The 19836-nt window shown below is 40.2% G+C and overlaps 2 protein-coding genes across 6 annotated transcripts in view; one reads left to right on the forward strand and one right to left on the reverse strand.

Annotated features, from left to right (window-relative positions):
* Positions 1 to 16271, forward strand: part of yars1 (tyrosyl-tRNA synthetase 1) — a 35642-nt gene extending 19371 nt beyond the window's left edge. For all 3 annotated transcript variants that reach the window (XM_087786096.1, XM_087786097.1, XM_087786098.1), the window contains exons 9-14: positions 743 to 828; positions 2115 to 2247; positions 9149 to 9237; positions 9290 to 9483; positions 12135 to 12276; positions 15520 to 16271. In XM_087786096.1, the coding sequence (XP_087642222.1) occupies positions 743 to 828; positions 2115 to 2247; positions 9149 to 9237; positions 9290 to 9483; positions 12135 to 12276; positions 15520 to 15630 (755 nt within the window). In that variant the 3' untranslated portion in view covers positions 15631 to 16271. The remainder of the gene's footprint in view (positions 1 to 742; positions 829 to 2114; positions 2248 to 9148; positions 9238 to 9289; positions 9484 to 12134; positions 12277 to 15519) is intronic.
* Positions 16272 to 19304: 3033 nt separating this feature from the next.
* Positions 19305 to 19836, reverse strand: part of nhsl3 (NHS like 3) — a 29901-nt gene continuing 29369 nt past the window's right edge. For all 3 annotated transcript variants that reach the window (XM_087786099.1, XM_087786100.1, XM_087786101.1), the window contains one exon: positions 19305 to 19629. In XM_087786099.1, the coding sequence (XP_087642225.1) occupies positions 19589 to 19629 (41 nt within the window). In that variant the 3' untranslated portion in view covers positions 19305 to 19588. The remainder of the gene's footprint in view (positions 19630 to 19836) is intronic.

Genomic DNA, 19836 nt, shown 5'->3' on the forward strand with positions numbered 1-19836 from the left:
GTAAACCACAGTTAACCACAGTTAACCACAGTAAACCACAGTAAACCACAGTAAACCACAGTAAACCACAGTAAACCACAGTTAACCACAGTTAACCACAGTTAACCACAGTAAACCACAGTAAACCACAGTAAACCACAGTTAACCACAGTTAACCACAGTAAACCACAGTAAACCACAGTTAACCACAGTAAATCGCAGTTAATAAAGCTTTTCTATTCTATTCTATTAACCACAGTAAACCACAGTTAACCACAGTTAACCACAGTTAACCACAGTAAACCACAGTAAACCACAGTAAACCACAGTAAACCACAGTTAACCACAGTAAACCACAGTAAACCACAGTAAACCACAGTAAACCACAGTAAACCACAGTAAACCACAGTAAACCACAGTAAACCACAGTAAACCACAGTAAACCACAGTTAACCACAGTTAACCACAGTTAACCACAGTAAACCACAGTTAATAAAGCTTTTCTATTCTATTCTATAAACCACAGTAAACCACAGTTAACCACAGTAAACCACAGTCAACCACAGTCAACCACAGTAAACCACAGTACACCAGAGTAAACCACAGTAAACCACAGTAAACCACAGTAAACCACAGTCAACCACAGTAAACCACAGTCAACCACAGTAAACTCATGCTGAGAACATCAGTAGAAAGTGCTGAGTCAACAACTAAATGTCTTGATGGTCCAAGTGAGTCTCAATAAAGCACTGATGTGTTCCAGAGTTCTGTGTCAAGAGAGACGCTAAGTGGGGCGGAGAGAAGGTCTACACTGTGTTTGAGGAGGTGGAGAAAGACTTTGCTGAGGAGGTAAGTAAGAAATATTTATAGACCAGGGTCACAAACACTTAAACAATCAAAACAATACACAATAGAATATAAACTTTAGAGGTCAAAACAGAGAACAACACATGAGTCTCAGAGAATCAAGAAAAATAATCAAAGTGTGTTGAGATGTTTCTTAAAGGAGTCAGTAGATCATCAAACACACATGTTTCTTGAAGGAGTCAGTAGATCATCAAACACACATGTTTCTTGAAGGAGTCAGTAGATCATCAAACACAGATGTTTCTTGAAGGAGTCAGTAGATCATCAAACACAGATGTTTCTTGTAGGAGTCAGAAGATCATCAAACACAGATGTTTCTTGAAGGAGTCAGTAGATCATCAAACACAGATGTTTCTTGAAGGAGTCAGTAGATCATCAAACACAGATGTTTCTTGAAGGAGTCAATAGATCATCAAACACAGATGTTTCTTGAAGGAGTCAGTAGATCATCAAACACACATGTTTCTTGAAGGAGTCAGTAGATCATCAAACACAGATGTTTCTTGAAGGAGTCAGTAGATCATCAAACACAGATGTTTCTTGAAGGAGTCAGTAGATCATCAAACACAGATGTTTCTTGTAGGAGTCAGTAGATCATCAAACACAGATGTTTCTTGAAGGAGTCAGTAGATCATCAAACACAGATGTTTCTTGAAGGAGTCAGTAGATCATCAAACACACATGTTTCTTGAAGGAGTCAGTAGATCATCAAACACAGATGTTTCTTAAAGGAGTGAGTAGATCATCAAACACAGATGTTTCTTGAAGGAGTCAGTAGATCATCAAACACAGATGTTTCTTGTAGGAGTCAGTAGATCATCAAACACAGATGTTTCTTGAAGGAGTCAGTAGATCATCAAACACAGATGTTTCTTGAAGGAGTCAGTAGATCATCAAACACAGATGTTGTAGGTCTGGATCAGATCATGAAGGTCTGACCATGAAAAGATCTGAAAGTAAGAATCAGAATTTTAAAATGATCCTGAAAGAAACTAGTGAAGAGTTTGAAGGAGAAATGTGAGTTCTTCTACTAGAGCGGCTCAGAATTCAGAGTTTTGTATGAACTCAACCCTGAACTTTATCATCAACAATCACCAGAGTTTCAGTTTTGTCCACATTTAGCTTCAAAGTGGTTTCACTCATTGTTTGATTTCTAGCAACAATTGACTAAGTTCAGCCTCTGATCAGTTGATCAACAGTAGAGCTGGATGTCATCAGCAAACATGTGTAGAAGACACGTGTTTGGACTCACTTGTCTTCTCTCACAGTCCATCCATCCTGGAGACCTGAAGGCCTCCGTGGAAGTCGCTCTCAACCAACTTCTGGATCCCATCAGGAAGAAATTTGAGTCTCCGGATCTCCGCAAACTCACCAGCTGTGCCTACCCCGACCCCAAGACCAGTGAGTGACTCGCTCGCACATCACGCTTGTTATTCTTCCATTGAGATGATGGATGGCTCTTCAAAACTAAAGTAGTGACGGTAGAAGTGAAGTAAAAGTAAAGTAGTGACAGTAGAAGTGAAGTTAAAGTAAAGTAGTGACAGTAGAAGTGAAGTTAAACTAAAGTAGTGACAGTAGAAGTGAAGTTAAAGTAAAGTAGTGACAGTAGAAGTGAAGTTAAACTAAAGTAGTGACAGTAGAAGTGAAGTTAAAGTAAAGTAGTGACAGTAGAAGTGAAGTTAAAGTAAAGTAGTGACAGTAGAAGTGAAGTTAAAGTAAAGTAGTGACAGTAGAAGTGAAGTTAAAGTAAAGTAGTGACAGTAGAAGTGAAGTTAAAGTAAAGTAGTGACAGTAGAAGTGAAGTTAAAGTAAAGTAGTGACAGTAGAAGTGAAGTTAAAGTAAAGTAGTGACAGTAGAAGTGAAGTTAAAGTAAAGTAGTGACAGTAGAAGTGAAGTTAAAGTAAAGTAGTGACAGTAGAAGTGAGGTAAAAATAAAGTAATGACAGTAGAAGTGAAGTTAAAGTAAAGTAGTGACAGTAGAAGTGAAGTTAAAGTAAAGTAGTGACAGTAGAAGTGAAGTTAAAGTAAAGTAGTGACAGTAGAAGTGAAGTTAAATTAAAGTAGTGACAGTAGAAGTGAAGTTAAAGTAAAGTAGTGACAGTAGAAGTGAAGTTAAAGTAAAGTAGTGACAGTAGAAGTGAAGTTAAAGTAAACTAGTGACAGTAGAAGTGAAGTTAAAGTAAAGTAGTGACAGTAGAAGTGAAGTTAAAAGTAAAGTAGTGACAGTAGAAGTGAAGTTAAAGTAAAGTAGTGACAGTAGAAGTGAAGTTAAAGTAAAGTAGTGACAGTAGAAGTGAAGTTAAAGTAAAGTAGTGACAGTAGAAGTGAAGTTAAAGTAAAGTAGTGACAGTAGAAGTGAAGTTAAAGTAAAGTAGTGACAGTAGAAGTGAGGTAAAAATAAAGTAATGACAGTAAAAGTGAAGCAAAAGTAAAGTAGTGACAGTAGAAGTGAAGTAAAAGTAAAGTAGTGACAGTAGAAGTGAAGTTAAAGTAAAGTAGTGACAGTAGAAGTGAAGTTAAATTAAAGTAGTGACAGTAAAAGTGAAGTAGTGACAGTCAAAGTGAAGTAAAAGTAAAGTAGTGACAGTCAAAGTGGAGTAAAAGTAAAGTAGTGACAGTAGAAGTGAAGTAAAAGTAAAGTAGTGACATTAGAAGTAAAGTAAAAGTAAAGTAGTGACAGTAGAAGTGAAGTTAAATTAAAGTAGTTATAGTAGAAGGGAAGTACAAGTAAAGTAGTGACAGTCAAAGTGAAGTAAAAGTAAAGTAGTGACAGTAGAAGTGAAGTTAAAGTAAAGTAGTGACAGTAGAAGTGAAGTTAAAGTAAAGTAGTGACAGTAGAAGTGAAGTTAAATTAAAGTAGTGACAGTAGAAGTGAAGTTAAATTAAAGTAGTGACAGTAGAAGTGAAGTTAAACTAAAGTAGTGACAGTAGAAGTGAAGTAAAAGTAAAGTAGTGACAGTCAAAGTGAAGTAAAAGTAAAGTAGTGACAGTCAAAGTGAAGTAAAAGTAAAGTAGTGACAGTCAAAGTGAAGTAAAAGTAAAGTAGTGACAGTAGAAGTGAAGTAAAAGTAAAGTAGTGACAGTAGAAGTTAAGTTAAATTAAAGTTGTTATAGTAGAAGGGAAGTACAAGTAAAGTAGTGACAGTCAAAGTGAAGTACAAGTAAAGTAGTGACAGTCAAAGTGAAGTAAAAGTAAAGTAGTGACAGTAGAAGTGAAGTTAAATTAAAGTAGTTATAGTAGAAGGGAAGTACAAGTAAAGTAGTGACAGTCAAAGTGAAGTAAAAGTAAAGTAGTGACAGTAGAAGTGAAGTTAAATTAAAGTAGTGACAGTAGAAGTGAAGTAAAAGTAAAGTAGTGACAGTAGAAGTGAAGTTAAATTAAAGTAGTGACAGTAGAAGTGAAGTAAAAGTAAAGTAGTGACAGTCAAAGTGAAGTAAAAGTAAAGTAGTGACAGTCAAAGTGAAGTAAAAGTAAAGTAGTGACAGTCAAAGTGAAGTAAAAGTAAAGTAGTGACAGTAGAAGTGAAGTAAAAGTAAAGTAGTGTCAGTAGAAGTTAAGTTAAATTAAAGTTGTTATAGTAGAAGGGAAGTACAAGTAAAGTAGTGACAGTCAAAGTGAAGTACAAGTAAAGTAGTGACAGTCAAAGTGAAGTAAAAGTAAAGTAGTGACAGTAGAAGTGAAGTTAAATTAAAGTAGTTATAGTAGAAGGGAAGTACAAGTTAAGTAGTGACAGTCAAAGTGAAGTAAAAGTAAAGTAGTGACAGTAGAAGTGAAGTTAAATTAAAGTAGTGACAGTAGAAGTGAAGTAAAAGTAAAGTAGTGACAGTCAAAGTGAAGTAAAAGTAAAGTAGTGACAGTCAAAGTGAAGTAAAAGTAAAGTAGTGACAGTAGAAGTGAAGTACAAGTAAAGTAGTGACAGTCAAAGTGAAGTAAAAGTAAAGTAGTGACAGTCAAAGTGAAGTTATTCCACACGTGACTGAGAACTTTGTAGCAACAATGAGCTGAAGAGTCAGATGTTCCAACATGTATGTGTTGAAGGGTCAGATGTTCCCACATGTATGTGTTGAAGGGTCAGATGTTCCCACATGTATGTGTTGAAGGGTCAGATGTTCCCACATGTATGTGTTGAAGGGTCAGATGTTCCCACATGTATGTGTTGAAGAGTCAGATGTTCCAACATGTATGTGTTGAAGAGTCAGATGTTCCAACATGTATGTGTTGAAGGGTCAGATGTTCCCACATGTATGTGTTGAAGAGTCGGATGTTCCAACATGTATGTGTTGAAGAGTCAGATGTTCCAACATGCATGTGTTGAAGGGTCAGATGTTCCCACATGTATGTGTTGAAGAGTCAGATGTTCCAACATGTATGTGTTGAAGAGTCAGATGTTCCAACATGTATGTGTTGAAGAGTCGGATGTTCCAACATGTATGTGTTGAAGGGTCAGATGTTCCAACATGTATGTGTTGAAGAGTCAGATGTTCCAACATGTATGTGTTGAAGAGTCAGATGTTCCAACATGTATGTGTTGAAGTTTCAGATGTTCCCACATGTATGTATTGAAGAGTCAGATGTTCCAACATGTATGTGTTGAAGAGTCAGATGTTCCAACATGTATGTGTTGAAGAGTCAGATGTTCCAACATGTATGTGTTGAAGGGTCAGATGTTCCAACATGTATGTGTTGAAGGGTCAGATGTTCCCACATGTATGTGTTGAAGAGTCAGATGTTCCAACATGTATGTGTTGAAGAGTCAGATGTTCCAACATGTATGTGTTGAAGGGTCAGATGTTCCCACATGTATGTGTTGAAGAGTCAGATGTTCCAACATGTATGTGTTGAAGAGTCAGATGTTCCCACATGTATGTGTTGAAGAGTCAGATGTTCCAACATGTATGTGTTGAAGGGTCAGATGTTCCCACATGTATGTGTTGAAGAGTCAGATGTTCCAACATGTATGTGTTGAATGGTCAGATGTTCCCACATGTATGTGTTGAAGAGTCAGATGTTCCAACATGTATGTGTTGAAGAGTCAGATGTTCCAACATGTATGTGTTGAAGAGTCAGATGTTCCAACATGTATGTGTTGAAGGGTCAGATGTTTCCACATGTATGTGTTGAAGAGTCAGATGTTCCCACATGTATGTGTTGAAGAGTCAGATGTTCCCACATGTATGTGTTGAAGAGTCGGATGTTCCCACATGTATGTGTTGAAGAGTCAGATGTTCCCACATGTATGAGCTGAAGAGTCCGATGTTCCCACATGTATGTGTTGAAGGGTCCGATGTTCCCACATGTATGTGTTGAAGGGTCAGATGTTCCCACATGTATGTGTTGAAGAGGCAGATGTTCCCACATGTATGTGTTGAAGGGTCAGATGTTCCCACATGTATGTGTTGAAGGGTCAGATGTTCCCACATGTATGTGTTGAAGGGTCAGATGTTCCCACATGTATGTGTTGAAGAGTCAGATGTTCCCACATGTATGTGTTGAAGGGTCATATGTTCCCACATGTATGTGTTGAAGGGTCAGATGTTCCCACATGTATGTGTTGAAGGGTCAGATGTTCCCACATGTATGTGTTGAAGGGTCAGATGTTCCAACATGTATGTGTTGAAGGGTCAGATGTTCCAACATGTATGTGTTGAAGAGTCAGATGTTCCCACATGTATGTGTTGAAGGGTCAGATGTTCCCACATGTATTTGTTGAAGAGTCAGATGTTCCCACATGTATGTGTTGAAGAGTCAGATGTTCCCACATGTATGTGTTGAAGGGTCAGATGTTCCCACATGTATGTGTTGAAGGGTCAGATGTTCCCACATGTATGCGTGAATGGTCAGATGTTCCCACATGTATGTGTTGAAGAGTCGGATGTTCCCACATGTATGTGTTGAAGAGTCAGATGTTCCCACATGTATGAGCTGAAGAGTCCGATGTTCCCACATGTATGTGTTGAAGGGTCAGATGTTCCCACATGTATGTGTTGAAGAGCCAGATGTTCCCACATGTATGTGTTGAAGGGTCAGATGTTCCAACATGTATGTGTTGAAGAGTCAGATGTTCCAACATGTATGTGTTGAAGAGTCAGATGTTCCCACATGTATGTGTTGAAGGGTCAGATGTTCCCACATGTATTTGTTGAAGAGTCAGATGTTCCCACATGTATGTGTTGAAGAGTCAGATGTTCCCACATGTATGTGTTGAAGGGTCAGATGTTCCCACATGTATGTGTTGAAGGGTCAGATGTTCCCACATGTATGCGTGAATGGTCAGATGTTCCCACATGTATGTGTTGAAGAGTCGGATGTTCCCACATGTATGTGTTGAAGAGTCAGATGTTCCCACATGTATGTGTTGAAGGGTCAGATGTTCCAACATGTATGTGTTGAAGTTTCAGATGTTCCCACATGCATGTGTTGAAGAGTCAGATGTTCCAACATGTATGTGTTGAAGAGTCAGATGTTCCAACATGTATGTGTTGAAGGGTCAGATGTTCCAACATGTATGTGTTGAAGGGTCAGATGTTCCCACATGTATGTGTTGAAGAGTCAGATGTTCCAACATGTATGTGTTGAAGAGTCAGATGTTCCAACATGTATGTGTTGAAGGGTCAGATGTTCCCACATGTATGTGTTGAAGAGTCAGATGTTCCAACATGTATGTGTTGAAGAGTCAGATGTTCCCACATGTATGTGTTGAAGAGTCAGATGTTCCAACATGTATGTGTTGAAGGGTCAGATGTTCCCACATGTATGTGTTGAAGAGTCAGATGTTCCAACATGTATGTGTTGAATGGTCAGATGTTCCCACATGTATGTGTTGAAGAGTCAGATGTTCCAACATGTATGTGTTGAAGAGTCAGATGTTCCAACATGTATGTGTTGAAGAGTCAGATGTTCCAACATGTATGTGTTGAAGGGTCAGATGTTTCCACATGTATGTGTTGAAGAGTCAGATGTTCCCACATGTATGTGTTGAAGAGTCAGATGTTCCCACATGTATGTGTTGAAGAGTCGGATGTTCCCACATGTATGTGTTGAAGAGTCAGATGTTCCCACATGTATGAGCTGAAGAGTCCGATGTTCCCACATGTATGTGTTGAAGGGTCCGATGTTCCCACATGTATGTGTTGAAGGGTCAGATGTTCCCACATGTATGTGTTGAAGAGGCAGATGTTCCCACATGTATGTGTTGAAGGGTCAGATGTTCCCACATGTATGTGTTGAAGGGTCAGATGTTCCCACATGTATGTGTTGAAGGGTCAGATGTTCCCACATGTATGTGTTGAAGAGTCAGATGTTCCCACATGTATGTGTTGAAGGGTCAGATGTTCCCACATGTATGTGTTGAAGGGTCAGATGTTCCCACATGTATGTGTTGAAGAGTCAGATGTTCCCACATGTATGTGTTGAAGGGTCAGATGTTCCAACATGTATGTGTTGAAGAGTCAGATGTTCCAACATGTATGTGTTGAAGAGTCAGATGTTCCCACATGTATGTGTTGAAGGGTCAGATGTTCCCACATGTATTTGTTGAAGAGTCAGATGTTCCCACATGTATGTGTTGAAGAGTCAGATGTTCCCACATGTATGTGTTGAAGGGTCAGATGTTCCCACATGTATGTGTTGAAGGGTCAGATGTTCCCACATGTATGCGTGAATGGTCAGATGTTCCCACATGTATGTGTTGAAGAGTCGGATGTTCCCACATGTATGTGTTGAAGAGTCAGATGTTCCCACATGTATGAGCTGAAGAGTCCGATGTTCCCACATGTATGTGTTGAAGGGTCAGATGTTCCCACATGTATGTGTTGAAGAGCCAGATGTTCCCACATGTATGTGTTGAATGGTCAGATGTTCCCACATGTATGTGTTGAAGAGTCAGATGTTCCCACATGTATGAGCTGAAGAGTCAGATGTTCCCACATGTATAAGCTGAAGGGTCAGATGTTCCCACATGTATGAGCTGAAGAGTCAGATGTTCCCACATGTATGAGCTGAAGTGTCAGATGTTCCCACATGTATGTATTGAAGAGTCGGATGTTCCCACATGTATGTGTTGAAGAGTCAGATGTTCCCACATGTATGTATTGAAGAGTCAAATGTTCCCACATGTATGTATTGAAAAGTCAGATGTTCCCACATGTATGTATTGAAGAGTCGGATGTTCCCACATGTATGTGTTGAAGAGTCGGATGTTCCCACATGTATGTGTTGAAGAGTCAGATGTTCCCACACGTATCTGTTGAAAAGTCAAATGTTCCCACATGTATTTGTTGAAGAGTCAGATGTTTCCACAGAAGCCTCCAAAGGAAACAAGATGGCAGACGAGGATCTTCTCCCCTCCAGACTGGACCTGAGGGTGGGGAAGGTGCTCAGTGTGGAGAAGGTGAGGTCAGGGATCAACTCTGAGGAACCAACATGACCTCTTGACCCTTCAGCACCCAGACGCCGACTCCCTGTACCTGGAGAAGATCGACGTGGGTGAGGAGGAGCCCAGGACGGTGGTCAGTGGTCTGGTGGGCTTCGTGTCCGCGGAGGACCTTCAGGAGCGACTGGTGGTCCTGCTGTGTAACCTGAAGCCTCAGAAGATGAGAGGCGTGGAGTCTCAGGCCATGTTGCTGTGTGCCTGCAGGTGAGCTGTGAACTCTATTGATTTCTATTGTTTTACTGTGTCTTCTAGTGACCCCAGGACAGTGTTTAGGTAGAACTATATTGATTTCTATTGTTTTACTGTGTCTGCTTGTGACCCCAGGACAGTGTTTAGGTAGAACTCTATTGATTTCTATTGTTTTACTGTGTCTTCTAGTGACACCAGGACAGTGTTTAGGTAGAACTCTATTGATTTCTATTGTTTTACTGTGTCTTCTAGTGACACCAGGACAGTGTTTAGGTAAGTAAGTAATATTTATTTATATAGTGCTTTTCGAGACCAGGGTCACAAAGCGCTTAAACAATCAAAACAATACTCAAAAAAGTACATACTTTAAAGATCAAGATAATACTGAGAACAACACAGGAGTTCCAGAAATTCAAGGAAAAGCCTGAACAAATAGAAACGGCTTAAGATGTTTCTTAAAGGAGTCAGTAGATCATCAAACACTGATGTTTCTTGAAGGAGTCAGTAGATCATCAAACACAGATGTTTCTTGAAGGAGTCAGTAGATCATCAAACACTGATGTTTCTTGAAGGAGTCAGTAGATCATAAAACACTGATGTTTCTTAAAGGAGTCAGTAGATCATCAAACACAGATGTTTCTTGAAGGAGTCAGTAGATCATCAAACACTGATGTTTCTTAAAGGAGTCAGTAGATCCATCAAGCGCAAAGAGAGAGAAGATCGTTCCAAAGCTTAGGAGCAACAGCCTGAAAAGATTTCTCTCCTCTGGTCCTGAGTCGTGTGCGTGGAACCATAAGTAGATTCTGATCCACAGACCTCAGAGCCCGAGCTGGGGTGTAAGGCTGGATAAGATCAGTGATGTAAGGAGGAGCCTGACCATGAATAGATCTGAAAGTAAGAACCAGAATTTTAAAGTTGATCCTGAAAGAAACTGGAAGCCAGTGAAGAGTTTGAAGGAGAAATGTGAGTTCTTCTACTAGAGCGGCTCAGAGTTCTGAATCAACTGCAGACGAGACGATCCTTCTTGTTAAGACATGAAAACAAACTGTTACAATAGTCCAGACGAGAAGAAACAAACGCATGGATTATAAGATCCAGATCATGTTCCGACAACATTTTCCTAAGTTTAGAGATTTTTCTCAGTTGAAGGAAACAGTTTCTGGTCAGTTTTCTTCAGTGTCGAACAAGAGACATGTCTTTATCAAATACAACACCCAGGTTTCTCAGGCTCAGTTTGACAGACTGACCTAAGTCACTCAAGTACTGACTCAACCCTGGAATCTTATCATCAACAATCACCAGAGTTTCAGTTTTGTCCACATTTAGCTGTTAAGTGTTTTCACTCATTGTTTGATTTCTAGCAAACAATTGACTAAGTTGTTCAGCCTCTGGGGCTCAGTTGGATCAACAGAGCAGTAGAGCTGGATGTTATCAGCAAAAATGTGATAAGAAACATCTGGAAATCTCTGAATGATTTTACCGAGGGGAATCAAGTACAGCAAAAACAATAAAGGACCCAGAACAGAACCTTGAGGGACTCCACACAACAGATCTGCCGATTCAGACCTCATTTGATTGGCAGATACACTAAAACTGCGCCCAGAAAGGTAAGATGAGAACCATTCTAACACAGACCCAGACAGTCTTCATCCCTCAGTCTTCTCAGTAGGATCTGGTTCAACTGTGTCAAAGGCTGAGGACAGATCCAAGAGAACCAGAACAGTGAATTTACCAGAGTCAGCCGACATCATGATGTCACTGGACACTTTCAATAAAGCTGTCTCCGTAGATGTTTACGGAAGCCAGACTGAAACTTCTCATGGATGTCGCTCTGATCCAGGAACAAAGACAGCTGCTCAGACACCACCTTCTCCAACATCTTGGACAAGAAAGGGAGCTTAGAAATAGGCCTGAAATTACTGAGGAAAGGGAGAGGTTTACCATATTGGTAACCCAGGGGCCAATTACATCAAATACTTTGATAAAAAGCCTACAAGGAAGGACGTCATCTGAGCAAGAGGAGGGTTTCATCTTGTTCACTAGTGCCGAAATATCACCCAAAGATACAGCAGTGAAGGAGGACCAAGAGGAGGAGAGGGGCTCAGAGACAGTAGGGGTTCCAAACAAAGGGGGAGAGATTTTCTCTTTGATCAATTTAATTTTGTCAATGAAAAATCTCAACAATCATTGATGTCAGCTTCACAGAAGACAGGCGTGATTTGAGGAGCAGGAGACACGAGAGAATTAATCGTGTCAAACAAAACTTTGGGGTTTTTCCTATTTGCTGCTACCAGTTTTCTGATGTAATCAGATCTAGAAGTTTCTACCATCTCATTGTAAGAAGACATCAGATCCCTGAGGTGAAGTCTGTGCACCTCAAGTTTAGTGGACTTACAGAGACGCTCAGTCTTTCGACAAAGTCTCTTCAGACTCAGGAGATCTTCATTTGTCCAAGGGCACCGTTTTTTCTGAATTTTCAAGTTCGATTTAACAGGTTTGATCCAGTATTTCAACACAATGATCAGTGAATCAAACTGTCCACGTCTGGGCAGTCATCAAAGGAAAGACGGTCAAACATAGCAGAAATCGTTTTACTGTGTCTTCTAGTGACACCAGGACAGTGTTTAGGTAGAACTCTATTGATTTCTATTGATTGTGTCTTCTAGTGACGGTGACCCCAGGAAAGTGGAGCCCCTGGACCCCCCGCAGGGATCCTCTCCCGGAGAACGGGTCTTCGTGGACGGACACGAGGCTGGACGAGCAGACGACAAACTCAACCCCAAGAAGAAGGTTTGGGAGAAACTGCAGGTGAGTCTGTGACTCGTTAACGTGGATCTGACTCACTAACATGTATCCGACTCACTGACTTGGATCCGACTCACTGACATGGAACTGACTCACTAAAGTGGATCTGACTCACAAACATGGATCTGACTCACTAAAGTGGATCCGACTCACTGACGTGGAACTGACTCACTAAAGTGGATCTGACTCACAAACATGGATCCGACTCACAGACGTGGATGTGACTCACAGACGTGGATGTGACTCACAGACGTGGATCCGACTCACAGACGTGGATCCGACTCACTGACGTGGATCCGACTCACTAACATGTATGTGACTCACAGACGTGGATGTGACTCACTGACGTGGATCCGACTCACAGACGTGGATCCGACTCACTGACGTGGATCTGACTCACTAAAGTGGATCTGACTCACTAAGTGGATCTGACTCACTAAAGTGGATCTGACTCACTGACGTGGATCTGACTCACTGACGTGGATCCGACTCACTGACGTGGATCCGACTCACTAAAGTGGATCTGACTCACTAAGTGGATCCGACTCACTAAAGTGGATCTGACTCACTGACGTGGATCTGACTCACTAAGTGGATCTGACTCACTAAAGTGGATCTGACTCACTGACGTGGATCTGACTCACTGACGTGGATCCGACTCACTGACGTGGAGCCGACTCACTAAAGTGGATCTGACTCACTAAGTGGATCTGACTCACTAAAGTGGATCTGACTCACTGACGTGGATCCGACTCACTAAAGTGGATCCGACTCACTAAGTGGATCCGACTCACTAAAGTGGATCCGACTCACTAACGTGGATCTGACTCATTAACATGGATCTGACTCACTAACATGGATCTGACTCACTAAGTGGATCTGACTCACTAAAGTGGATCTGACTCACTGACGTGGATCTGACTCACTAAAGTGGATCTGACTCACTAAAGTGGATCCGACTCACTAAGTGGATCCGACTCACTAAAGTGGATCCGACTCACTAACGTGGATCTGACTCATTAACATGGATCTGACTCACTAACATGGATCTGACTCACTAACATGGATCTGACTCACTAACGTGGATCTGACTCACTAACATGGATCTGACTCACTAACGTGGATCTGACTCACTAACGTGGATCTGACTCATTAACATGGATCTGACTCACTAACATGGATCTGACTCATTAACATGGATCTGACTCACTAACGTGGATCTGACTCACTAACGTGGATCTGACTCATTAACATGGATCTGACTCACAGACGTGGATCTGACTCACTAACATGGATCTGACTCACTAACATGGATCTGACTCACTAACGTGGATCTGACTCACTAACGTGGATCTGACTCATTAACATGGATCTGACTCACTAACGTGGATCTGACTCATTAACATGGATCTGACTCATTAACGTGGATCTGACTCACTAACATGGATCTGACTCATTAACATGGATCTGACTCATTAACATGGATCTGACTCATTAACATGGATCTGACTCATTAACGTGGATCTGACTCACTAACATGGATCTGACTCATTAACATGGATCTGACTCACTAACATGGATCTGACTCATTAACATGGATCTGACTCATTAACGTGGATCTGACTCACTAACATGGATCTGACTCATTAACATGGATCTGACTCATTAACATGGATCTGACTCATTAACATGGATCTGACTCATTAACGTGGATCTGACTCACTAACATGGATCTGACTCATTAACATGGATCTGACTCACTAACATGGATCTGACTCATTAACATGGATCTGACTCATTAACATGGATCTGACTCATTAACATGGATCTGACTCATTAACGTGGATCTGACTCACTAACGTGGATCTGACTCATTAACATGGATCTGACTCATTAATATGGATCTGACTCACTAACATGGATCTGACTCACTAACATGGATCTGACTCACTAACGTGGATCTGACTCACTAACGTGGATCTGACTCATTAACATGGATCTGACTCATTAATATGGATCTGACTCACTAACATGGATCTGACTCACTAACATGGATCTGACTCACTAACGTGGATCTGACTCACTAACATGGATCTGACTCACTAACGTGGATCTGACTCACTAACGTGGATCTGACTCACTAACGTGGATCTGACTCATTAACATGGATCTGACTCACTAACATGGATCTGACTCACTAACATGGATCTGACTCACTAACGTGGATCTGACTCATTAACATGGATCTGACTCACTAACGTGGATCTGACTCACTAACGTGGATCTGACTCATTAACATGGATCTGACTCACTAACGTGGATCTGACTCACTAACGTGGATCTGACTCACTAACGTGGATCTGACTCACTAACGTGGATCTGACTCACTAACGTGGATCTGACTCACTAACGTGGATCTGACTCATTAACATGGATCTGACTCACTAACGTGGATCTGACTCATTAACGTGGATCTGACTCACTAACGTGGATCTGACTCACTAACGTGGATCTGACTCACTAACGTGGATCTGACTCACTAACGTGGATCTGACTCATTAACATGGATCTGACTCACTAACGTGGATCTGACTCACTAACATGGATCTGACTCACTAACGTGGATCTGACTCACTAACATGGATCTGACTCACTAACATGGATCTGACTCACTAACGTGGATCTGACTCATTAACATGGATCTGACTCACTAACGTGGATCTGACTCACTAACGTGGATCTGACTCACTAACGTGGATCTGACTCACTAACGTGGATCTGACTCACTAACGTGGATCTGACTCACTAACATGGATCTGACTCACTAACGTGGATCTGACTCACTAACATGGATCTGACTCACTAACATGGATCTGACTCACTAACGTGGATCTGACTCACTAACGTGGATCTGACTCACTAACGTGGATCTGACTCACTAACGTGGATCTGACTCACTAACGTGGATCTGACTCACTAACGTGGATCTGACTCACTAACATGGATCTGACTCACTAACGTGGATCTGACTCACTAACATGGATCTGACTCATTAACATGGATCTGACTCACTAACGTGGATCTGACTCATTAACATGGATCTGACTCACTAACGTGGATCTGACTCACTAACGTGGATCTGACTCACTAACGTGGATCTGACTCACTAACGTGGATCTGACTCACTAACGTGGATCAGGAAGTTCCTCAGAATATTTCACCCACACGTGTCACTTCCTGTCGCAGGTGGACCTGAAGGTCTCCGACGACCTTGAGGTTCAGTGGAAACATCTGCAGCTCAGGACCAAACTAGGACGAATCACATGTAAGTCTCTGAGACGAGCAAACATCTGTTAGTTGGTCCTGCTCGAGCTCATCTGTCAATCAACCTTGAATCATGAAATGATGAGTCATGTTAGCACCTATCCATGAAGTGATGAGTCATGTTATCAACTAACGATGACTCGATGAGTCATGTTGTCCCCTGACGATAAACTGATGAGTCATGTTGTCATCAACAATAAAATGATGCGTCATGTTAGCACCAACCCATGAAGTGATGAGTCATGTTATCAACTAACAATAAAATGATGAGTCATGTTGACCCCAAAGATACAATGTTGAGTCATGTTGTCCCCTGACGATAAAGTGATGAGTCATGTTATCAACTTAATAAGTGATGAGTCATGTTGTCATCAACAATAAAATGAGTCATGTTGTCCCCTAAAGATGAAGTGATGAGTCATGTTGTCATCAACAATAAAATGATGAGTCATGTTGTCCGCAAAGATACAATGTTGAGTCATGTTATCACCTAACGATAAAGTGATGAGTCATGTTGTCCCCTGACGATAAAGTGATGAGTCATGTTATCAACTTAATAAGTGATGAGTCTTGTTGTCATCAACAATAAAATGATGAGTCATGTTGTCCCCTAAAGATGAAGTGATGAGTCATGTTGTCATCAACAATAAAATGATGAGTCATGTTGTCCCCAAAGATACAATGTTGAGTCATGTTATCACCTAACGATAAAGTGATGAGTCATGTTGTCCCCTGACGATAAAGTGATGAGTCATGTTATCAACTTAATAAGTGATGAGTCATGTTGTCATCAACAATAAAATGATGAGTCATGTTGTCCCCTAAAGATGAAGTGATGAGTCATGTTGTCATCAACAATAAAATGATGAGTCATGTTGTCCCCAAAGATACAATGTTGAGTCATGTTATCACCTAACGATAAAGTGATGAGTCATGTTGTCCCCTGACGATAAAGTGATGAGTCATGTTGTCCCCTAACGATGAAGTGATGAGTCATGTTGTCCCCTAACGATGAAGTGATGAGTCATGTTATCAACTAACGATAAAGTGATTGTCATTAACACGTTAGAGTCACTGAACTGTCACATATTAACATGTTAGAGTCACTGAACTGTCACATATTAACATGTTAGAGTCACTGAACTGTCACGTATTAACACGTTAGTCACTGAACTGTCACATATTAACATGTTAGAGTCACTGAACTGTCACGTATAAACATGTTAGAGTCACTGAACTGTCACGTATAAACATGTTAGAGTCACTGAACTGTCATGTATAAACATGTTAGAGTCACTGAACTGTCACATATTAACATGTTAGAGTCACTGAACTGTCACATATTAACACGTTAGAGTCACTGAACTGTCACATATTAACATGTTAGAGTCACTGAACTGTCACGTATTAACATGTTAGAGTCACTGAACTGTCACATATTAACACGTTAGAGTCACTGAACTGTCACATATTAACATGTTAGAGTCACTGAACTGTCACATATTAACATGTTAGAGTCACTGAACTGTCACATATTAACACGTTAGAGTCACTGAACTGTCACATATTAACATGTTAGAGTCACTGAACTGTCACATATTAACATGTTAGAGTCACTGAACTGTCACGTATTAACACGTTAGAGTCACTGATCTGTCACATATTAACACGTTAGAGTCACTGATCTGTCACATATTAACACGTTAGAGTCACTGAACTGTCACGTATAAACATGTTAGAGTCACTGAACTGTCACATATTAACATGTTAGAGTCACTGAACTGTCACATATTAACATGTTAGAGTCACTGAACTGTCACATATTAACACGTTAGAGTCACTGAACTGTCACATATTAACACGTTAGAGTCACTGAACTGTCACGTATAAACATGTTAGAGTCACTGAACTGTCACATATTAACATGTTAGAGTCACTGAACTGTCACATATTAACATGTTAGAGTCACTGAACTGTCACATATTAACATGTTAAGAGTCACTGAACTGTCACATATTAACATGTTAGAGTCACTGAACTGTCACATATTAACATGTTAGTCACTGAACTGTCACATATTAACATGTTAGTCACTGAACTGTCACGTATAAACATGTTAGAGTCACTGAACTGTCACGTATAAACATGTTAGAGTCACTGAACTGTCACGTATAAACATGTTAGAGTCACTGAACTGTCACATATTAACATGTTAGAGTCACTGAACTGTCACATATTAACATGTTAGTCACTGAACTGTCACGTATAAACATGTTAGTCACTGAACTGTCACGTATAAACATGTTAGAGTCACTGAACTGTCACGTATAAACATGTTAGAGTCACTGAACTGTCACGTATAAACATGTTAGAGTCACTGAACTGTCACATATTAACATGTTAGAGTCACTGAACTGTCACGTATAAACATGTTAGAGTCACTGAACTGTCACATATAAACATGTTAGAGTCACTGAACTGTCACATATTAACATGTTAGAGTCACTGAACTGTCACATATTAACATGTTAGAGTCACTGAACTGTCACATATAAACATGTTAGAGTCACTGAACTGTCACATATTAACATGTTAGAGTCACTGAACTGTCACATATTAACATGTTAGAGTCACTGAACTGTCACATATTAACATGTTAGAGTCACTGAACTGTCACGTATTAACATGTTAGAGTCACTGAACTGTCACGTATAAACATGTTAGAGTCACTGAACTGTCACGTATAAACATGTTAGTCACTGAACTGTCACGTATTAACATGTTAGAGTCACTGAACTGTCACGTATAAACATGTTAGAGTCACTGAACTGTCACGTATAAACATGTTAGAGTCACTGAACTGTCACATATTAACATGTTAGAGTCACTGAACTGTCACATATTAACATGTTAGAGTCACTGAACTGTCACGTATTAACATGTTAGAGTCACTGAACTGTCACGTATAAACATGTTAGAGTCACTGAACTGTCACATATTAACATGTTAGAGTCACTGAACTGTCACATATTAACATGTTAGAGTCACTGAACTGTCACATATTAACATGTTAGAGTCACTGAACTGTCACATATTAACATGTTAGAGTCACTGAACTGTCACATATTAACATGTTAGAGTCACTGAACTGTCACGTATTAACATGTTAGAGTCACTGAACTGTCACGTATAAACATGTTAGAGTCACTGAACTGTCACGTATAAACATGTTAGTCACTGAACTGTCACGTATTAACATGTTAGAGTCACTGAACTGTCACGTATAAACATGTTAGAGTCACTGAACTGTCACGTATAAACATGTTAGAGTCACTGAACTGTCACATATTAACATGTTAGAGTCACTGAACTGTCACATATTAACATGTTAGAGTCACTGAACTGTCACGTATAAACATGTTAGAGTCACTGAACTGTCACGTATAAACACGTTAGAGTCACTGAACTGTCACGTATTAACATGTTAGAGTCACTGAACTGTCACATATTAACATGTTAGAGTCACTGAACTGTCACATATTAACATGTTAGAGTCACTGAACTGTCACGTATAAACATGTTAGAGTCACTGAACTGTCACATATTAACACGTTAGAGTCACTGAACTGTCACGTATTAACATGTTAGAGTCACTGAACTAAACATCATGTTTGCTTCACGAGCTTCTTATCAATAAGACACTAAAAGTTTAACAATAAACACTTTTATTAACACAAAAACCCACAATTGAGCTCATGAGACCATAAAAGAACAAAGTTTCTAAAACATTAAAATCAGAAAATATTTAGTTCATAAACTAAGTTTACAGTAACAACAAAGATTCATCATGTGACCTGTCATCATGGTTGTCATGGCGACGACACTTTAGTTCCTCAACAACGTCAGAGACGCAGTACCAAGATCATCCTGCAGGAGGCGACACTTGTCATCCAGGTCAGTGTTCAAGGCTGGTTCATCCTCCTCATGAAGGTCAGAACAAGGTCTCCATGGCGTCAACCGTCACGCGTGTCGCTGCAGGAGGAAGACCCGGGTCAGTATCTGGGTCAGTATCTGGGTCAGTGATGATGATGCAATAATCTTGTGACGTCAACACGTCTGTTCAAGTTCAAGTAAACGAGTTAAACTCGTCTTCATTGGTGGAAGTAGTTTTAACGTGAAATTTAATTAATTCAAAGTTTTCTCAAGACTTCAAAATATCAACGTATTCAACAAAATGAC

This window comes from Callionymus lyra, chromosome 3 (genome assembly GCF_982586985.1).
Source record: "Callionymus lyra chromosome 3, fCalLyr1.hap1.1, whole genome shotgun sequence".
Classification (NCBI taxonomy): Eukaryota; Metazoa; Chordata; class Actinopteri; order Syngnathiformes; family Callionymidae; genus Callionymus; species Callionymus lyra.